Source organism: Oncorhynchus kisutch, unplaced genomic scaffold (assembly GCF_002021735.2).
Source record: "Oncorhynchus kisutch isolate 150728-3 unplaced genomic scaffold, Okis_V2 Okis09a-Okis19a_hom, whole genome shotgun sequence".
In the NCBI taxonomy this organism is placed as follows: domain Eukaryota; kingdom Metazoa; phylum Chordata; class Actinopteri; order Salmoniformes; family Salmonidae; genus Oncorhynchus; species Oncorhynchus kisutch.
Genome location: NW_022261985.1, coordinates 11,596,911 through 11,617,194, shown reverse-complemented (window position 1 = coordinate 11,617,194; position 20,284 = coordinate 11,596,911). Strand labels below are relative to the sequence as shown.

Below are 20,284 nucleotides of genomic sequence, written 5' to 3'. Positions count from 1 at the left end.
GTGTCTGTGTGTCTCTGTGTAACTCACCGATCCTGTGTCCGGCCTGTGTGTCTGTGTGTCTCTGTGTAACTCACCGATCCTGTGTCCAGCCTGTCTGCTGATGGCTGCGATACATTGGATGTAGGTACGGGTGGTGGACATGGAGTCGTTACGAGACAACTCTGACAGCAGATGTTCAATCAGGTCCACGAACACCAGGTTCCCACAGGACATGACCAGGTGACCCAGAGCGATGATGGTCCTCTTCCTCACCGCCAGGCGGGGGCTGGTCAGCTGAGGAAGCAGGCAGGACAGGATGGAGGGGTGAAAGTTCACCAGGAGACCACCCTGTCTGTTAGAGGAGAGGGAGAGGTTAGCAGTGTTATGTAGTGTCCTCAGGCGGTATGATAGACTACATAGGGTCTGGTCAGCTGAGGAAGCAGGCAGGACAGGATGGAGGGGTGAAAGTTCACCAGGAGACTAAAGGTTGGCACCAGGAGTGAAAATTAATTCCTGTCCCGTCTTGTCAAATATTTTCCCGTACCGTCCTGGTCCAGAAACAGTTGCATAACCCCAGAACATTCCTGGACCGTCCCAAACTCATTTTTACAGGCAGAAATCAGAAATGCATTTAGATATCCAATTGACTAATAAAGGAATCCAATGAGAAAGGACCATCTATAGTCTATAATGGGTCCAGGCCAGCAGTCAGACAGTGGAGAACACACACCCCAACCTGGGTCCAGGCCAGCAGTCAGACAGTGGAGAACACACACCCCAACCTGGGTCCAGACCAGCAGTCAGACAGTGGAGAACACACACCCCAACCTGGGTTCAGGCCAGCAGTCAGACAGTGGAGAACACACACCCCAACCTGGGTCCAGACCAGCAGTCAGACAGTGGAGAACACACACCCCAACCTGGGTCCAGACCAGCGGTCAGACAGTGGAGAACACACACACCAACCTGGGTCCAGACCAGCAGTCAGACAGTGGAGAACACACACACACCTGGGTTCAGACCAGCAGTCAGACAGTGGAGAACACACACCCCAACCTGGGTTCAGGCCAGAACACACACACACCAACATGGGTCCAGGCCAGCAGTCAGACAGTGGAGAAAACACACACACCAACCTGGGTTCAGACCAGAACACACACACACACCTGGGTTCAGACCAGAGGTCAGACAGTGGAGAACACACACACACCAACCTGGGTTCAGACCAGAACACACACACACCTGGGTTCAGACCAGCGGTCAGACAGTGGAGAACACACACACCCCAACCTGGGTCCAGACCAGCGGTCAGACAGTGGAGAACACACACACCAACCTGGTTTCAGGCCAGCAGTCAGACAGTGGAGAACACACACACACACCAACCTGGGTTCAGACCAGCAGTCAGACAGTGGAGAACACACACACACACACACACACACACCAACCAACCTGGGTTCAGACCAGCAGTCAGACAGTGGAGAACACACACACACCAACCTGGGTTCAGACCAGCAGTCAGACAGTGGAGAACACACACACACACACACCAACCTGGGTTCAGGCCAGCAGTCAGACAGTGGAGAACACACACACACACCAACCTGGGTTCTGGCCAGCGGTCAGACAGTGGAGAACACACACACACACCAACCTGGGTTCAGACCAGCAGTCAGACAGTGGAGAACACACACACCAACCTGGGTTCAGGCCAGTGGTCAGACAGTGGAGAACACACACACACACCAACCTGGGTTCAGGCCAGCGGTCAGACAGTGGAGAACACACACACCAACCTGGGTTCAGGCCAGTGGTCAGACAGTGGAGAACACACACACACACACACACACACACCAACCTGGGTTCAGACCAGCGGTCAGACAGTGGAGAACACACACCAACCTGGGTTCAGGCCAGCGGTCAGACAGTGGAGAACACACACACACCAACCTGGTTTCAGGCCAGCAGTCAGACAGTGGAGAACACACACACACCAACCTGGGTTCAGACCAGCGGTCAGACAGTGGAAAACACACACACCAACAGTCAGACAGTGGAGAACACACACACACCAACAGTCAGACAGTGGAAAACACACACAAACCTGGGTTCAGGCCAACAGTCAGACAGTGGAGAAAACACACACAACAACCTGGGTTCACGCCAACAGTCAGACAGTGGAGAACACACACACAACAACCTGGGTTCACGCCAACAGTCAGACAGTGGAGAACACACACCAACAGGTCAGAGGTCAGACAGTGGAGAACACACACCAACCTGCAGAGCATGTCAGCCATGATGTCCAGAGCCTCCAGCTGAACTGACACATCCTCCTGCTTGGCGATGGCACTGGTCAGACGGCCTGTGATCTTTTTACACACACTGGCAGCCAGGGCCGAGCCTGGGGGGGGGAGGGGAGAGACGGAGGGGTGGAGGTGAGGAGAGAGGGAGAGAGAGGGGGGGGGTGGAGAGGAGAGAGAGAAACAGGGGGAGGGGGTTGGAGAGGAGGGGAGAGACGGAGAGGTGGAGGAGGGGAGAGACGGAGGGGTGGAGGTGAGGAGAGAGGGAGAGAGGGGGGGAGGAGAGGAGAGGTGGAGGAGGGGAGAGACGGAGGGGTGGAGGTGAGGAGAGAGGGAGAGAGAGGGGGGGTGGAGGTGAGGAGAGAGGGAGAGAGGGGGGGGGAGAGGAGAGGTGGAGGAGGGGAGAGACAGAGGGGTGGAGGTGAGGAGAGAGGGAGAGAGGGGGGGAGGAGAGGAGAGGTGGAGGAGGGGAGAGACGGAGGGGTGGAGGTGGGGAGAGACGGAGGGGTGGAGGTGAGGAGAGAGGGAGAGAGAGGGGGGGGTGGAGAGGAGAGGTGGAGGAGGGGAGAGACGGAGGGGTGGAGGTGAGGAGAGAGGGAGAGAGAGGGGGGGGTGGAGAGGAGAGAGAGAAACAGGGGGAGGGGGTTGGATAGGAGAGGAGAGGAGGAAGACAGAGAGAGACAGAAAGAGGCTGAGTGAGCTAAATGAGTCATACTGCTGTCAGCCAAGATGGCTGATGCCCAAAGGTGATGGGGAAGCAAGGCTGTTAACAGATGCTCTCTTCTCCATGTCTCCCTCCACATGACTGGGAAAGGCCTGAACACAGCTGGAGATTAACCAGGATGTAAGGAGGACATCTAGCAAGAGGGGATAGTCCGTCAGTTCATTACCTACAACACCATCACTAGAGGGGATAGTCCGTCAGTTCATTACCTACAACACCATCACTAGAGGGGATAGTCCGTCAGTCCATCAGGCCCTCTGGTCCACGTAATCTTAATCATCACGAACTTTAGAAAAAAGAGAAGGGAAAACTGATCCAAGATCAGCTTTGTGAAGGCCCGTGTCTAGTGGAAAAGTGAATGGGGTACAGGTCAGAGGTCAGGGGTCAGGGTGGTACTTACCGCTGGACGCAGGGGGCAGTTCTCCTATGACCGTCTTCAGTCCGATGCTGGAGATGTCTCGGAGCTGCTCCTTGTCTGCCAGCATGTTGGTACACAGTGTGTCCACTATAGTCTCCACCTGGTACTCCTTCACCTTACTGACCAACGGGCCCAGGCTGGAACACAATATATATATCTCAATATAAACTACCTGGTACTACTTCACCTTACTGACCAACGGGCCCAGGCTGGAACACAATCTAACTGGTTCTCTCGTTTCAACAGAAGCTAGTCCAGAGTTAATCTAATGTCATGATAAGACCACGTTGTGACCCCACTGTGAGCCATGTGAAGTGGGTCCCTTGTTTAAACAGGGCTGTTGTTTGATCAAAAAAACACTGAGTAACAGACTACCATGTTACCAGTCAGGCCGAGAGCGGCTCAACCAGACAGTTTTAGGGCCTCTTGTCGTCAGCAGCAGAGAGAGGAAGAGACCTGTTTATTAAACACACTGAGTAACAGACTACCATGTTACCAGTCAGGCCGAGAGCGGCTCAACCAGACAGTTTTAGGGCCTCTTGTCGTCAGCAGCAGAGAGAGGAAGAGACCTGTTCATTAAACACACTGAGTAACAGACTACCATGTTACCAGTCAGGCCGAGAGCAGCTCAACCAGACAGTTTTAGGGCCTCTTGTCAGCAGCAGAGAGAGGAAGAGACCTGTTTATTAAACACACTGAGTAACAGACTACCATGTTACCAGTCAGGTCAGGCTGAGAACGGCTCAACCAGACAGTTTTAGGGCCTCTTGTCGTCAGCAGCAGAGAGAGGAAGAGACCTGTTTATTAAACACACTGAGTAACAGACTACCATGTTACCAGTCAGGCCTAGAGCGGCTCAACCAGACAGTTTTAGGGCCTCTTGTCGTCAGCAGCAGAGAGAGGAAGAGACCTGTTTATTAAAAACACTGAGTAACAGACTACCATGTTACCAGTCAGGCCGAGAACGGCTCAACCAGACAGTTTTAGGGCCTCTTGTCAGCAGCAGAGAGAGGAAGAGACCTGTTCATTAAAACAGTACATCCGTTGAGCCTACTTGTTCTGGCCATCCAGGTCAGAGTCACCTGAACCGTCATCTCTGTAACGACAGATCTTTGCGGGGTGTTTTTTTAAACACCTGTAAGTGCCATTTACTGCAATCTAGAGCAACAACAAAAATATAAAAGGCCTTAAAATGATTATATCTTTTGTTTTCTTACATAGTGGTGCAGCCAGAACACAAAGAGACACAAAGCCTTTCTGACAGTCTGTGGTTCACGACACACAACCGAGTAGATTACTACTTCACAACGGCAGCGATACGAAAGCAGGAAAACTTGCAGTGTGACTGTAGCCTATATTAAACACTGGAGATGTGCGAGAAATACAGCCTAGAGAGAGAGATTCATTTGAATTCATCTTCTCATTGATCACATAATCCCTTAAAAGCCTAATTCTAAATGGTTTGTTGAGCGTGAGAGCCGAGACGATCACACTGCCGTTGGCTCATAAGCACCGAGACATGTCCCCCTAGCTGGGGCAAGGAAGATCAAAATCAATGCTGCTCTGACGTCAAATATCCACAGACAAAAATGTCAAATATGGAATAAGACAAATAAAACTGAAGCAAACAGAGTTATTCAATAACACTGTCCAATACTCAGTGTTGTGAAACGATATGAATGAGAGAGAGAGAAACGGAGGCAGAGAGAAAGAGGCAGAGTGACTGACGGAAGCAGAGAGAAAGAGACAGAAAGACACAGCGACAGAGAGAAAGAGACAGAAAGACACAGCGGCAGAAAGACACAGCGGCAGAAAGACACAGCGGCAGAAAGACACAGCGGCAGAAAGACACAGCGGCAGAAAGACACAGCGGCAGAGACAGACAGCGGCAGAAAGACACAGCGGCAGAGACAGACAGTGACAGAAAGACACAGCGGCAGAGACAGACAGTGACAGAAAGACACAGCGGCAGAGACAGACAGTGACAGAAAGACACAGCGGCAGAGACAGACAGTGACAGAAAGACACAGCGGCAGAGACAGACAGTGACAGAAAGACACAGCGGCAGAGACAGAGTGACAGAAAGACACAGCGGCAGAGACAGACAGTGACAGAAAGACACAGCGGCAGAGACAGACAGTGACAGAAAGACACAGCGGCAGAGACAGACAGTGACAGAAAGACACAGCGGCAGAGACAGACAGTGACAGAAAGACACAGCGGCAGAGACAGACAGTGACAGAAAGACACAGCGGCAGAGACAGACAGTGACAGAAAGACACAGCGGCAGAGACAGACAGTGACAGAAAGACACAGCGGCAGAGACAGACAGTGAGACAGTCAGCCCCTCTCTCAGTCTCAGTGTTTGACAGCCATGTTTTGAACCTCTCTATAATGGTGCTTTTAAGTTCAATCAGAGACAACAGGGTTTTCGTTGTAGAAAAACATGAAAAGCTACAAAAAAAAACTGTTGCGGCCAAAGTGTCCAGGAGAAAAAAACAATCCCATTGCGAAATAATAAAATAACGACCGATGTGCTTATTGGTCTATTAGGTTCATTTGCATAGTTTTGTGGAATTAAAATTGGCCTGTGTGTATTTTGATTGGTCACCTTATGTATCCAACACAACCTACAGAGTGGGGTTTCCCCTGCAGCTCCTCAGCGTGTTACGCCAGGAGTAAAACATGTGCTTCTATACGCCCACTCATTTTAAATGCTATTCGTTTTGTGTTCAAAACAGTTTTGGTGCTCGATTAAGAAGAGCTACTATTTTTATTTCTCAAGTGGTAATTGAAGAATGTCTCCCATTCAAGTGCAGGAATAAAAGCTGTCAGCGCGTCTCCCACCACTTTACAATGGGAGCTTTTGGCTGTATGCATTTTGAAAACATATTTTATGGTTTGAAACCAGAATATTTAATGTCATATTATGAGGCATGTTTTTCTTTTCTTCAGAGTAACCTAAAGGATAAATCCAACCATGGAAATGTAACAGTATAACTTTAGACCGTCCCCTTGCCCCGACCCGGGCGCGAACCAGTGACCCTCTGCACACATCAACAACAGTCACCCACGAAGCATCGTTACCCATCGCTCCACAAAAGCCGCGGCCCCTGCAGAGCAAAGGGGAACCACTACTTCAAGGTCTCAGAGCAAGTGACGTCACTGATTGAAACGCTATTTAGCGCCAACACCGCTATCTAGCTAGCCGTTTCACATCCGTTACCTCAGCACCACCGCTAACTAGCTAGCCGTTTCACATCCGTTACACCAGCACCACCGCTATCTAGCTAGCTATTTCACATCCGTTACAGAAAGGTGGAGGCAATTATTTTACACTGAACAAAAATATAAACTCAACATGTAACAAGTGTTGGTCCCATGTTTCATGAGCTGAAATTAAAGATCCCATAAATTCAGTTTAAAAAAAAAAGCTTTGTAATGTAAACAAAATAGTTTACATCTGTTAGTGAGCATTTCTCCTTTGCCAAGACAATCCAGCCACCTGACAGGTGTGGCATATCAAGAAGCTGATTAAAAAGCAAGATCATTACACAGGTGCACCTTGTACTGGGGACAACAAAAGGCCATTAAAATGTGCAATTTTTCACCACACAATGCCACAGATGTCTCTAGTTGAGGGAATAGTTCTATTGGACCCACCACTATGTCATCGCTCTCCTGTTCTATTGGATCCACCACTATGTCATCTCTCTCCTGTTCTATTGGATCCACCATTATGTCATCTCTCTCCTGTTCTATTGGATCCCCCACTATGTCATCTCTCTCCTGTTCTATTGGACCCACCACTATGTCATCTCTCTCCTGTTCTATTGGACCCCCCACTATGTCATCTCTCTCCTGTTCTATTGGACCCCCCACTATGTCATCTCTCTCCTGTTCTATTGGATCCACCACTATGTCATCTCTCTCCTGTTCTATTGGACCCACCACTATGTCATCTCTCTCCTGTTCTATTGGTTTTCCTATTGGATCCACCACTATGTCGTCTCTCTCCCGTTCTATTGGATCCACCACTATGTCATCTCCTGTTCTATTGGACCCACCACTATGTCATCTCCTGTTCTATTGGACCCACCACTATGTCATCTCTCTCCTCTTCTATTGGACCCACCACTATGTCATCTCTCTCCTGTTCTATTGGATCCCCTACTATGTCATCTCTCTCCTGTTCTATTGGTTTTCCTATTGGATCCACCACTATGTCATCTCTCTCCTGTTCTATTGGACCCACCACTATGTCATCTCTCTCCCGTTCTATTGGATCCACCACTATGTCATCTCTCTCCTGTTCTATTGGATCCACCATTATGTCATCTCTCTCCTGTTCTATTGGATCCCCCACTATGTCATCTCTCTCCTGTTCTATTGGACCCACCACTATGTCATCTCTCTCCTGTTCTATTGGACCCACCACTATGTCATCTCTCTCCTGTTCTATTGGACCCCCCACTATGTCATCTCTCTCCTGTTCTATTGGATCCACCACTATGTCATCTCTCTCCTGTTCTATTGGATCCACCATTATGTCATCTCTCTCCTGTTCTATTGGATCCCCCACTATGTCATCGCTCTCCTGTTCTATTGGACCCACCACTATGTCATCTCTCTCCTGTTCTATTGGATCCCCCACTATGTCATCGCTCTCCTGTTCTATTGGACCCACCACTATGTCATCTCTCTCCTGTTCTATTGGATCCACCATTATGTCATCTCTCTCCTGTTCTATTGGACCCACCACTATGTCATCTCTCTCCTGTTCTATTGGATCCACCATTATGTCATCTCTCTCCTGTTCTATTGGACCCACCACTATGTCATCTCTCTCCTGTTCTATTGGACCCACCACTATGTCATCTCTCTCCTGTTCTATTGGACCCACCACTATGTCATCTCTCTCCCGTTCTATTGGACCCACCACTATGTCATCTCTCTCCCGTTCTATTGGACCCACCACTATGTCATCTCTCTCCCGTTCTATTGGACCCACCACTATGTCATCTCTCTCCTGTTCTATTGGACCCACCACTATGTCATCTCTCTCCCGTTCTATTGGACCCACCACTATGTCATCTCTCTCCTGTTCTATTGGACCCACCACTATGTCATCTCTCTCCTGTTCTATTGGACCCACCACTATGTCATCTCTCTCCCGTTCTATTGGATCCACCACTATGTCATCTCTCTCCCGTTCTATTGGACCCACCACTATGTCGTCTCTCTCCCGTTCTATTGGATCCACCACTATGTCATCTCCTGTTCTATTGGACCCACCACTATGTCATCTCCTGTTCTATTGGACCCACCACTATGTCATCTCTCTCCTCTTCTATTGGACCCACCACTATGTCATCTCTCTCCTGTTCTATTGGATCCCCCACTATGTCATCTCTCTCCTGTTCTATTGGTTTTCCTATTGGATCCACCACTATGTCATCTCTCTCCTGTTCTATTGGACCCACCACTATGTCATCTCTCTCCCGCTCTATTGGATCCACCACTATGTCATCTCTCTCCTGTTCTATTGGATCCACCACTATGTCATCTCTCTCCTGTTCTATTGGATCCACCACTATGTCATCTCTCTCCTGTTCTATTGGATCCCCCACTATGTCATCTCTCTCCCGTTCTATTGGACCCACCACTATGTCATCTCTCTCCTGTTCTATTGGATCAACCACTATGTCATCTCTCTCCTGTTCTATTGGATCCCCCACTATGTCATCTCTCTCCTGTTCTATTGGATCCCCCACTATGTCATCTCTTGTTCTATTGGATCCCCCACTATGTCATCTCTTGTTCTATTGGATCCCCCACTATGTCATCTCTCTCTTGTTCTATTGGATCCACCATTATGTCATCTCTCTCCTGTTCTATTGGACCCACCACTATGTCATCTCTCTCCTGTTCTATTGGACCCACCACTATGTCATCTCTCTCCTGTTCTATTGGATCCCGCACTGTCATCTCTCTCCTGTTCTATTGGATCCCCCACTATGTCATCTCTCTCCTGTTCTATTGGACCCACCACTATGTCATCTCTCTCCTGTTCTATTGGACCCACCACTATGTCATCTCTCTCCTGTTCTATTGGACCCACCACTATGCAATCTCTCTCCTGTTCTATTGGACCCACCACTATGTCATCTCTCCCCTGTTCTATTGGATCCCCCACTATGTCATCTCTCATATTAACAACCCATGATAGTTGTTGCATCATTAGATCTCCCCTTTCTCTAAGTTTCTAACAGAGATGTACATGTCTGTCACATATGGAACAGCTATCAGTGTGAGCTGTTTAGAATGGTGTTCCCCCCCCCGAATTGCATTTTGACAAATATTTAAAAATGACGTTTAATTGGACTGCTTTATTACACGAGATGCATGTTAATTAAGATGAATTACCATCATCTAAAAGGTGATTTCTGTCATTCTGAGCACCGTGGGTGGACTGGGTGGATGCCCTAATGGGTTATACACCTCAAAGCATATGGGTCAGGTAAATATCTGAAATAATAGCTTGTAAATTAAAATCTTCCCGGGCCACGTTGTCCAGTGCCACATTTTCCTAATGGAAACCCTCACACACACACACACAGAGATCTCTCACCATTTGACGGCCAGATTCTGGACCTCTCCGTTTTTGTCTTCCAGGAGCTTGAGGATCATCTTGACCACCTTGCGTTCACTGTCATCGTCCAGCTTGATGGAGTCTTTCTGCAGCTCCGACATCAGGTCGTTGGTGGCCATGAATCTACAGGAACACGCAGGGAGAAAGAAGACCCAGTTAGACCAACAGGGTTATGATGTTATATATATATGGCAAGGCTAGGAACAGTGGGTTAACTGGCCTAGGAACAGTGGGTTAACTGGTCTAGGAACAGTGGGTTAACTGGCCTAGGAACAGTGGGTTAACTGGCCTAGGAACAGTGGGTTAACTGGCCTAGGAACAGTGGGTTAACTGGCCTAGGAACAGTGGGTTAACTGGCCTAGGAACAGTGGGTTAACTGCCTAGGAACAGTGGGTTAACTGCCTAGGAACAGTGGGTTAACTGGTCTAGGAACAGTGGGTTAACTGGTCTAGGAACAGTGGGTTAACTGGTCTAGGAACAGTGGGTTAACTGGTCTAGGAACAGTGGGTTAACTGGCCGAGGAACAGTGGGTTAACTGGCCTAGGAACAGTGGGTTAACTGGTCTAGGAACAGTGGGTTAACTGGCCTAGGAACAGTGGGTTAACTGGCCTAGGAACAGTGGGTTAACTGGCCTAGGAACAGTGGGTTAACTGGCCTAGGAACAGTGGGTTAACTGGCCTAGGAACAGTGGGTTAACTGGCCTAGGAACAGTGGGTTAACTGGCCTAGGAACAGTGGGTTAACTGGCCTAGGAACAGTGGGTTAACTGCCTACAGGGGCAGAATGACAGATTTGTACCTTGTCAGCTCGGGGATTTGAACTTGCAACCTTCCGGTTACTAGTCCAACACTTTAAACACTAGGCTACCCTACCCTAGTAATCCTAGTAAAAATTCCCTGTCTTAGGTCAGTTATGATCACTACTTGATTTTAGGAATGTGAAATGCCAGAATAATAGTTGAGATAAATATTTCTTTCATCTTTTATTTCTTTCATCACATTCCCAGTGGGTCAGAAGTTTACATACACTCAATTAGTATTTGTTAGCATTGCCTTAAAATTGTTTAACTTGGGTTAAAGATTTCGGGTAGCCTTCCACAAGCTTCCCACAATAAGTTGGGTGAATTTTGGCCCATTCCTCCTGACAGAGCTGGTGTAACTGAGTCAGGTTTGTAGGCCTCCTTCCTTGCTCGTACACACTTTTTCAGTTCTGCCCACACATATAGGATTGAGGTCAGGGCTTTATGATGGCCACGCCAATACCTTGACTTTGTTGTCCTTAAGCCATTTTGCCACAACTTTGGAAGTATGCTTGGGGTCAACGTCCATTTGGAAGACCCATTTGCAACCAAGCTATAACTTCCTGACTGATGTCTTGAGATGTTGCTTCAATATATCCACATAATTCTCCTTTCCTCATGATGCCATCTATTTTGTGAAGTGCACCAGTCTCTCCTGCAGCAAAACACCCCCACAACATGATGCTGCCACCCCTGTGCTTCATGGTTGGGATGGTGTTCTTCAGCTTGCAAGCTTCCCCTTTTCCTACAAACATAACGATGGTCATTATGGCCAAACAGTTCTATTTTTGTTTCATCAGACCAGAGGACATTTCTCCAAAAAGTATGATCTTTGTGCAGTTCCAAACCGTAGTCTGGCTTTTTTATGGCAGTTTTGGAGCAGTGGCTTCTTCCTTGCCGAGCGGCCTTTCAGGTTATGTCGATATAGGACTCATTTTACTGTGGATAGACACTTTTGTACCCGTTTTCCTCCAGCATCTTCACAATGTCCTTTGCTGTTGCCCTGGGATTGGTTTGCAGTTTTCGCACCAAAGTACTGTCTCCTAGAGATGAACGAACGAGTCTCCTTCCTGAGCAGTATGACAGCTGCGTGGTCCCATGGTGTTTATACCTGCGTACTATCGTTTGTACAGATGAACGTGGTACCTTCAGGCGTTTGGAAATTTCTCCCAAGGATGAACCAGACTTGTGGAAGTCTACAATTTATTTTCTGAGGTCTTGGGAGATATCTTTAGATTTTCACATGATGTCAAGCAAAGACACACTGAGTTTGAAGGTAGGCCTTGAAATACATCCACAGGTACACCTCCAATTGACTCAAATGATGTCAATTAGCCTATCAGAAGCTTCTAAAGCCATGACATTTTCTGGAATTTCCCAATCTGTTTAAAGGCACAGTCAACTTAGTGTATGTAAACTTCTGACCCATTGGAATTGTGATACAGTGAATTATAAGTGAAATAACATGTCTGTTAACAATTGTTGGAAAAATTACTTGTCATGCACAAAGTAGATGTCCTAACCGACTTGCCAAAACTATAGTTTGTTAACAAGAAATTTGTGGAGTGGTTGAAAAACGTGTCCATGAATCTACAGGTACCAACAGGGAGAAAGACGACCCAGTTAGACTAACAGAGTTATGATATTATACGTTCATACGACATCCAACTAAAGAATCTTCTAGAGCAGAGCCCCCCCCCCCCCCTTCCAGCATTAGGGAACACTATGTCTACGTTGTTATTTTATATAGCTTACTGCACCTGGTTTCTCCCAGGTGATCTCCCTTCCCAGTGCTAATCAGGCCCGACCCTGAACATGCATGTTCAGGGTGGTATGGCCACGAGTATATCCCCCACATTATCCCCTGAGTTACACCCCTTGGCTCATCTCTGCAACTCCTCAAAGGGCTCGGGAGAGGTGAAGTCATGCCTCCTCCAAAAACATGACCCGCCTACCTATTTATCACACCGCCTGCTTAACCCGGATGTCAGCCGCACTAACGTGTTGCAGGAAACACAGTTCCACTGGCAACCGGCTTCAGCTTGCAGGCGCAAGGCCCCGTCACAAGGAGTCGCTAGAGCACAATGAGCCAAGGAAAGACCCCCACCGGTCAAACCCTCCGAAGGTTTTTAAACACCACTGAGCTGAGAGAAGGAAACCCTACGAGGGGTTAACACCACTGAGCTGAGAGAAGGTAACCCTCGTAAGGGTTTTAACACCACTGAGCTGAGAGAAGGTAACCCTCGTAAGGGTTTTAACACCACTGAGCTGAGAGAAGGTAACCCTCTGAAGGGTTTTAACACCACTGAGCTGAGAGAAGGAAACCCTACGAGGGGTTTTAACACCACTGAGCTGAGAGAAGGAAACCCTACGAGGGGTTTTAACACCACTGAGCTGAGAGAAGGAAACCCTACGAGGGGTTTTAACACCACTGAGCTGAGAGAAGGAAACCCTACGAGGGGTTTTAACACCACTGAGCTGAGAGAAGGAAACCCTACGAGGGGTTAACACCACTGAGCTGAGAGAAGTTAACAAGTCAAGTGCTCTGACATTAGAAACCAAAGCAAATCAACACTAGTGCAAAGATCAAGCTAATATCTCCGAGGAGAGACTTGAAGCCTAAAGCATTGGAAGATACCAGACAGACCAGCTCTGATCTCTTAAGAGTGTGTGTGTGTGGGGGGGGGTTAGGGGGGGGGTTAACTTACCATCATATCCAATTTAATACATGGGAGTAAACATCACACACAATCAGCTTTAAGACACCATCATGTCTCCATCCTAACACATCACAGAACTCCTGGTGTGATTCAACGAAGACCTTTTCCTAAATACTATGCTTCTCAACACTAGGCTCGTTGATCATCTCTGACGTGCCCCCCCCCTCATCGGAACGCAAGCAGCTTTTTAATCAAGAGGGACAGCTAGAAGGAAGAGAGGAAAGAAAAATAATTAATAATGCATGAGGTCCATGGCCCACACTCACTGAGAGGCAGCCCCACAGCATGAGGTAATGGGCTGGAGCACCCACACTCACTGAGAGGCAGCCCCACGGCATGAGGTAATGGACTGGAGCACCCACACTCACTGAGAGGCAGCCCCACGGTATGAGGTAATGGGCTGGAGCACCCACACTCACTGAGAGACAGCCCCACAGCATGAGGTAATGGACTGGAGCACCAACACTCACTGAGAGGCAGCCCCACAGCATGAGGTAATGGACTGGAGCACCAACACTCACTGAGAGACAGCCCCACAGCATGAGGTAATGGAAGGGAGCACCCACACTCACTGAGAGACAGCCCCACAGCATGAGGTAATGGAAGGGAGCACCCACACTCACTGAGAGGCAGCCCCACAGCATGAGGTAATGGGCTGGAGCACCAACACTCACTGAGAGACAGCCCCACAGCATGAGGTAATGGAAGGGAGCACCCACACTCACTGAGAGGCAGCCCCACAGCATGAGGTAATGGGCTGGAGCACCAACACTCACTGAGAGACAGCCCCACAGCATGAGGTAATGGAAGGGAGCACCCACACTCACTGAGAGACAGCCCCACGGCATGAGGTAATGGACTGGAGCACCCACACTCACTGAGAGACAGCCCCACGGCATGAGGTAATGGAAGGGAGCACCCACACTCACTGAGAGACAGCCCCACGGCATGAGGTAATGGAAGGGAGCACCCACACTCACTGAGAGACAGCCCCACGGCATGAGGTAATGGAAGGGAGCACCCACACTCACTGAGAGACAGCCCCACAGCATGAGGTAATGGACTGGAGCACCAACACTCACTGAGAGGCAGCCCCACGGCATGAGGTAATGGAAGGGAGCACCCACACTCACTGAGAGGCAGCCCCACGGCATGAGGTAATGGAAGGGAGCACCCACACTCCTCTCTCGCTCTAAACTGGTGCTTGGGAAAACACTTTCTACCAGGGAGTGATCTTCTATAGTGGAAATCAATCTTCACTACCACAGTACCACCACCGCACTAGATAAACATCAGTAGAACCTTATAAAATACTGTATTTTTCCCCAAATTCCATTTTCTCTGTTTAGTTGTTTTTCAGGTTTTCCTGTTAAAAATCACACGTACATTGTTTTTTTTTATGTGATGTTCAAGTCCACAACAATGGTTAAACCACAGGTATGGGTAAAATCGAAGAAATGCTAATTTTGGGGTGTAGATACCCTTTAACTCTGTGGCACCAGCAAGAGACTTGTTTGGTTAGCGGTGTTTCTGTAGTACACGTGATTGTTAATAATTTATGCAAATCATTCATTATATATCATTTTCCCAGATAAGCTACTTTGTAGTTAACATTTAATTGAGAAGGTGTTTGTGAAAGCCTTTCCATCTACCAGAAGACTGTTGTCATTATTAGCATCATGGCTAACGGCTACACTTAGTGGTAGACAAACGTGTACACAGACAGGGGTATTCCCGAGCTGATGGAAATTACAAACCACTGATACATTTTGTTCATATTTTATGATAATCTTGTGCAAATGAACCCATTTAATGTCTGGATTCTGTCCTCGTTCTCCACCACCCTCATTTTATAGGGCCCTAAATTAGACGAGGACAACAAGACTCACACCTACACAAACATGACAGAGTGGATAACATTAGACCTCCCACTCAAATGTGAAAGGCCATTGATTTCCCCTGCTAATAATGATGTCATCATGCAAACGTGCAGAAGCAAGGAGCACTCCTTTACTCCCTCTATAATGTGATGTAGGAACTCAAATAGGCCTACCTCTGACACAAATGGCAGATAGTCTAGTCGACTCTACTCAACCCCCATCTCCAGACTCAACCCCCATCTCCAGACTCAACCCCCATCTCCAGACTCAACCCCCATCTCCAGACTCAACCCCCATCTCCAGACTCAACCCCCATCTCCAGACTCAACCCCCATCTCCAGACTCAACCCCCATCTCCAGACTCAACCCCCATCTCCAGACTCAACCCCCATCTCCAGACTCAACCCCCATCTCCAGACTCAACCCCCATCTCCAGACTCAACCCCCATCTCCAGACTCAACCCCCATCTCCAGACTCAACCCCCATCTCCAGACTCAACCCCCATCTCCAGACTCAACCCCCATCTCCAGACTCAACCCCCATCCAGACTCAGAGGTTAGACCTAAACTCTCAACAGCTACTTCTTGACTGACTCACTTCAGAGTTTAGAATCTAGAGGTGGATTTAAAATATTACTCAACCATGATGGATAATCCAGTGCGCTGGTGTCAAGTCGTGCTTTTGGCAGCTGCATAGGCAATCCCCCAAAACTACAAGGCAATAGGGGCACACAGTGGAACAGGCTCCCTGTACAATAGTCCTGTACCATTTCTCACCGTTCCACCCCAGGTACCACAGAACACAAGCCACCGTCAGTCATTGTTATGAACCTGAAATAGTCTGGGATCTGTAGAGTTATTGGCAAGACTGAGAATCTGGGAAGCAGCGTAAATTGACTAAGAGTTCCCACAAGTACATAGGAAATCTCATCCAACCAGACGGTTCACTCTAGCTCACTCTAATTGAGCCCGGGGGTGAGGTTAATGCATGGTTATGGTAAACCGTTTCAGAGATGGGCAGGACAGATATTACATATTATTATTATATTGAGGCACACTCAGGGGACTGGTTACATCCCATATGTTTTATAGTTGTATCTGACATTTCAGAGCAAATTACTTTGTGTCTACCTCTCTCTCTCTCTCTCTCTCTCTCTCTCTCTCTACAGGTGTGAGAAACACTGGAAAACACCAGAACAAGACTACAGGAACACAGCACTGGACACCCACAGGTGCTCACATCTAAGATGATAGTGGGGAAAAACTGCAACATTTATTAGGTGGTAGATTACCACTATGTAGTTAGTTATACATGTATGTTCATGACAACTGTAACAGAATTGTGTAGAGCAGAATGCTGGCTTACATCATCATATTTTCTGGAAAAAAACAACTGTTTCTCTAATGAGGAGTTGATATGGCTGCAGACTAATTCACGGTTTGGGTTGGAAGTCAATCAAGTTGTTTATGATTGTGTGTTTGGTATGGTTAATATAAAACACCTGACAGTGAGGTAGTGGTATGCTTCAAAGCTAACTAATCAGCTAACTAAATGAACTACATTTTGACTCCCCGATCAGCCAACAACAAACATGCAGGCTGAATTATGTTATGGGATGTACTGTAGTTAGCTAACGTTAGCTAAGTAATCATTGATATGGCATATGTAGACTGCTGGGATATGTGCAATGCCTTTCTAGCTAACTACTTAGTTAACAACCTAGCTAACTAGTGTAGTCCACTTACTTGAGTTATCTAGCCAAATTCGATAACTTTTGCTACCTCAAAACGTTAGCTAGTTTCCTAGCTTATTAGCGTTGACAGTAACGACTGTCAGAGCGAGTTAGCCAGCTAGCTAGCTAGCAACATGACAGTGTTAAATGTAACTAGCTAGCTATATATACTTTGCAAAACTGACAAATTAGAAATATAATGTCAACATGTTAATCTGGGTTCCTCACAAGAATGTGTTTATAGCGAGTGGCTAATATTGTTAGCTAGCTAGCTAGCGAACGTTAGCAGACTAGCCAAACGACAGAATTGATTTGAGGCCTAAACTAGCTAACTTGCAGGGTTTTCATACGGGACGATATAGCGGTTTGAGTCAAAGTTCAGAATCACAGCGTCATTTCAAATGCATAGATTGTTAGAATATTGTATTTACCTGAAATCCTTGTCGCTTGATGTCATTTTTTCCAATAGATTAGAGATATGGTACGAGGCGCTCGCCATGTTTGCAGTCTGTTGGAGTAGCCTGCTAGCAACCACCAGTCGGTATCACGGAGCGGAAATTCTTATCCACTTTATTTAGCTATTTGCTTCTCTTAAACGATTGAAATCGATTCAGTTTCCACTGTCACTTTCCTTTCGATGGAGCGAAGTGATGATCAGCGGCGGAATAGCAGAGAATTTAGTCTCATCCTGCGGAGTTTTTGGATGTGTTTGAATGGAGATCTCACTTTGCTCTGCAGAGAGGAGGAGCTGCAGAACCAGATGAGTTCGCTACTGGGGGGGGGTCAAAGTTCAGAGTTTGTTATAGTGGGGAAGGACCAGACTAGTGAGTTTGTCTGTGTTGTCACTAGTTACCACAGCCATAAAGTAACACTTGGCTATATCGTAAAAACCAACATTTTAATATGAAAACAAAAAGTAGCTTTTTTTGGTCTTCATTTAAGGTTTAAGGCCATAATGAAGACTTTGTGGCTGTGGTAACTATTGATGACCGTTTAACGGTGGTGGTCGTCTGAGAAACCTCAATCAAAGATAGTACCAGAGAAGATGGACTAAAACTGCTTATCCAACAGCAATATTCGATCACACTTTGTAGGTGATGTCATGGCGGCGTTGGCTAGCTAAACTCATGCGGAGAAACAAGTCAATCGGGGTGGTCGTCTCCTGCCGAACTGCGCATGTGCAGTCCGTCAACTCAAAGGCACTCCTTCGATATAAAGTTGTTTTTGACGAAAATTAAAACGGGTCAGTTTGTCACTTTAATTAGGTTGGAGTAATGACATGTTCTACTACTTAAGAACGTGGCTTGAATCTACGTTGTGCTTTTAGATTTCGAGAAAATGTACAACTAATGAAGAATTTGTCACTTCTCTCATTGACTCCTCAAATCCCGGCCTGGTCTGTTTCTCAGGTCAAGTCTCGCGATGTATTTGTATTTATTAAGGCTCCTCATGACCTGCTATCTCAACCTGGGGACCAAACACATTAAGACACTTTACATATAAAACACAACCACTACATATCTACAATACAAAATAAACAATATCACCATACAACAATATTACAATGTACGTGTGTAGAATGTGTGTGTCTCTTCACAGTCCCCACTGTTCCACAAGGTGTAGTTGTACCTTGTGTTTTTTGTATCTGATTCTACTGCTGATGTGGAATAGAGCTCCATGTAGACATGGCTATATGTGGTACTGTGGGCCTCCATTAGAATGTTCTGGACTTGGGGACTGTGAAGAGACCTCTGGTGGCATGTCTTGTGGGGTATGCATGGGTGTCCAAGCTGTGTGCCAGTAGTTTAAACAGACCTCTGGTGGCATGTCTTGTGGGGTATGCATGGGTGTCCAAGCTGTGTGCAAGTAGGTCGAACAGACAACTCGTTATATTCAGCTAGTCAATGGTTCTTACAAAAACAAGTAGTGACAAGTCAATATCTCACCCTTTGAGCCATGTTGCACCTCTAGGTTTAGAAACTCTGATAGTACCGTATGAAGATAGGCAGAAACTGCTTCTTCACACAGACAGCATGTAATTACATACATTTCATGATCAGTAAAAGAGCAATTGATTATATATTGTCAGATAGGGTGATGGAAGGCAGATCCTAATATTATTATAATGGTGGTATTAGTTTTTCCTAGCCACCGTGCTTCTACACCTGCATTGCTTGCTGTTTTGGGGTTTTAGGCTGGGGGGGTTTTAGGCTGGGGGGGTTTCTGTACAGCACTTTGTGATGGCTATATGGGCTATATAAATACATTTGATTTGATTTGATCCATTTGGCATGTGGTTAACAAGCTAGCTAACTAAGCAAACAACATGTGCTTCAACAGAGATTAGTCTTTTGGAAAAAGTTTAACATTAGAAAGTCCTCATCCTGGTAAAGTTGTCAGTTGGACTTGCTGTCATCCCCAGTATAGATAGAAAGCAAATCAAACAACATCTGGATAATCCCCTGACAGTTAGCTTGTTAACCAGCCATATCGACGTGATCTGTTAGCTAGTTGGCCAAACTGACGTGGCCCATCAATCAATGTTGCCTATCATGTCTGTCAGCGGAAATCGTTAAATATCTTGAGCAGGTGATAATAACTTCGCTAGATAGGCCAATGCTGGTTGCAGGGGGGGAGGAAAGTACATTAGGTCTACATACCACTATGTTTAGTCAACTGTACACAGTTTCTACCCGTAACTTGCAAAGTAAACATGCTCAGTTTACAAACAGTAACGTTACATCGGCAAACCTTAAGCTGCTTGACAGGCAGAGCCCACGAAGGATGCTAAAAGTAACCTAAACCACACATACCACATATCACTCATATCCAATTAAGGGTAAATCAATCAAATGTATTTATAAAGCCCTTTTTACATCAGCAGATGTCTCAAAGTGCTGTACAGAAACCCAGACTAAAACCCCCAAACAACAAGCAATGCAGGTGTAGAATATGTGGGCAATATAGGGACATTATGGTGAGGCAACCTTCACCTATCTGAAATTGCAAGATCAATGGATGTTTACTGATCATGAAAAGCATATAGTTTACCTGCTGTAGGCCTATAACGCTGATGG

At 47.0% G+C, this 20,284-nt stretch overlaps 1 protein-coding gene across 2 annotated transcripts in view; it reads right to left on the bottom strand.

Annotated features, from left to right (window-relative positions):
* The window catches only part of cand1 (cullin-associated and neddylation-dissociated 1), a 61,999-nt gene extending 44,020 nt beyond the window's left edge, over window positions 1-17,979 (bottom strand). For both annotated transcript variants that reach the window (XM_031815295.1, XM_031815296.1), the window contains exons 1-5: window positions 17,639-17,979; window positions 10,056-10,199; window positions 3,407-3,561; window positions 2,260-2,383; window positions 75-331 (exon numbers count right to left, since the gene is read on the bottom strand). In XM_031815295.1, coding sequence (XP_031671155.1) covers window positions 75-331; window positions 2,260-2,383; window positions 3,407-3,561; window positions 10,056-10,199; window positions 17,639-17,706 — 748 coding nt within the window. In that variant the 5' untranslated portion in view covers window positions 17,707-17,979. The remainder of the gene's footprint in view (window positions 1-74; window positions 332-2,259; window positions 2,384-3,406; window positions 3,562-10,055; window positions 10,200-17,638) is intronic.
* Window positions 17,980-20,284: the final 2,305 nt, after the last annotated feature.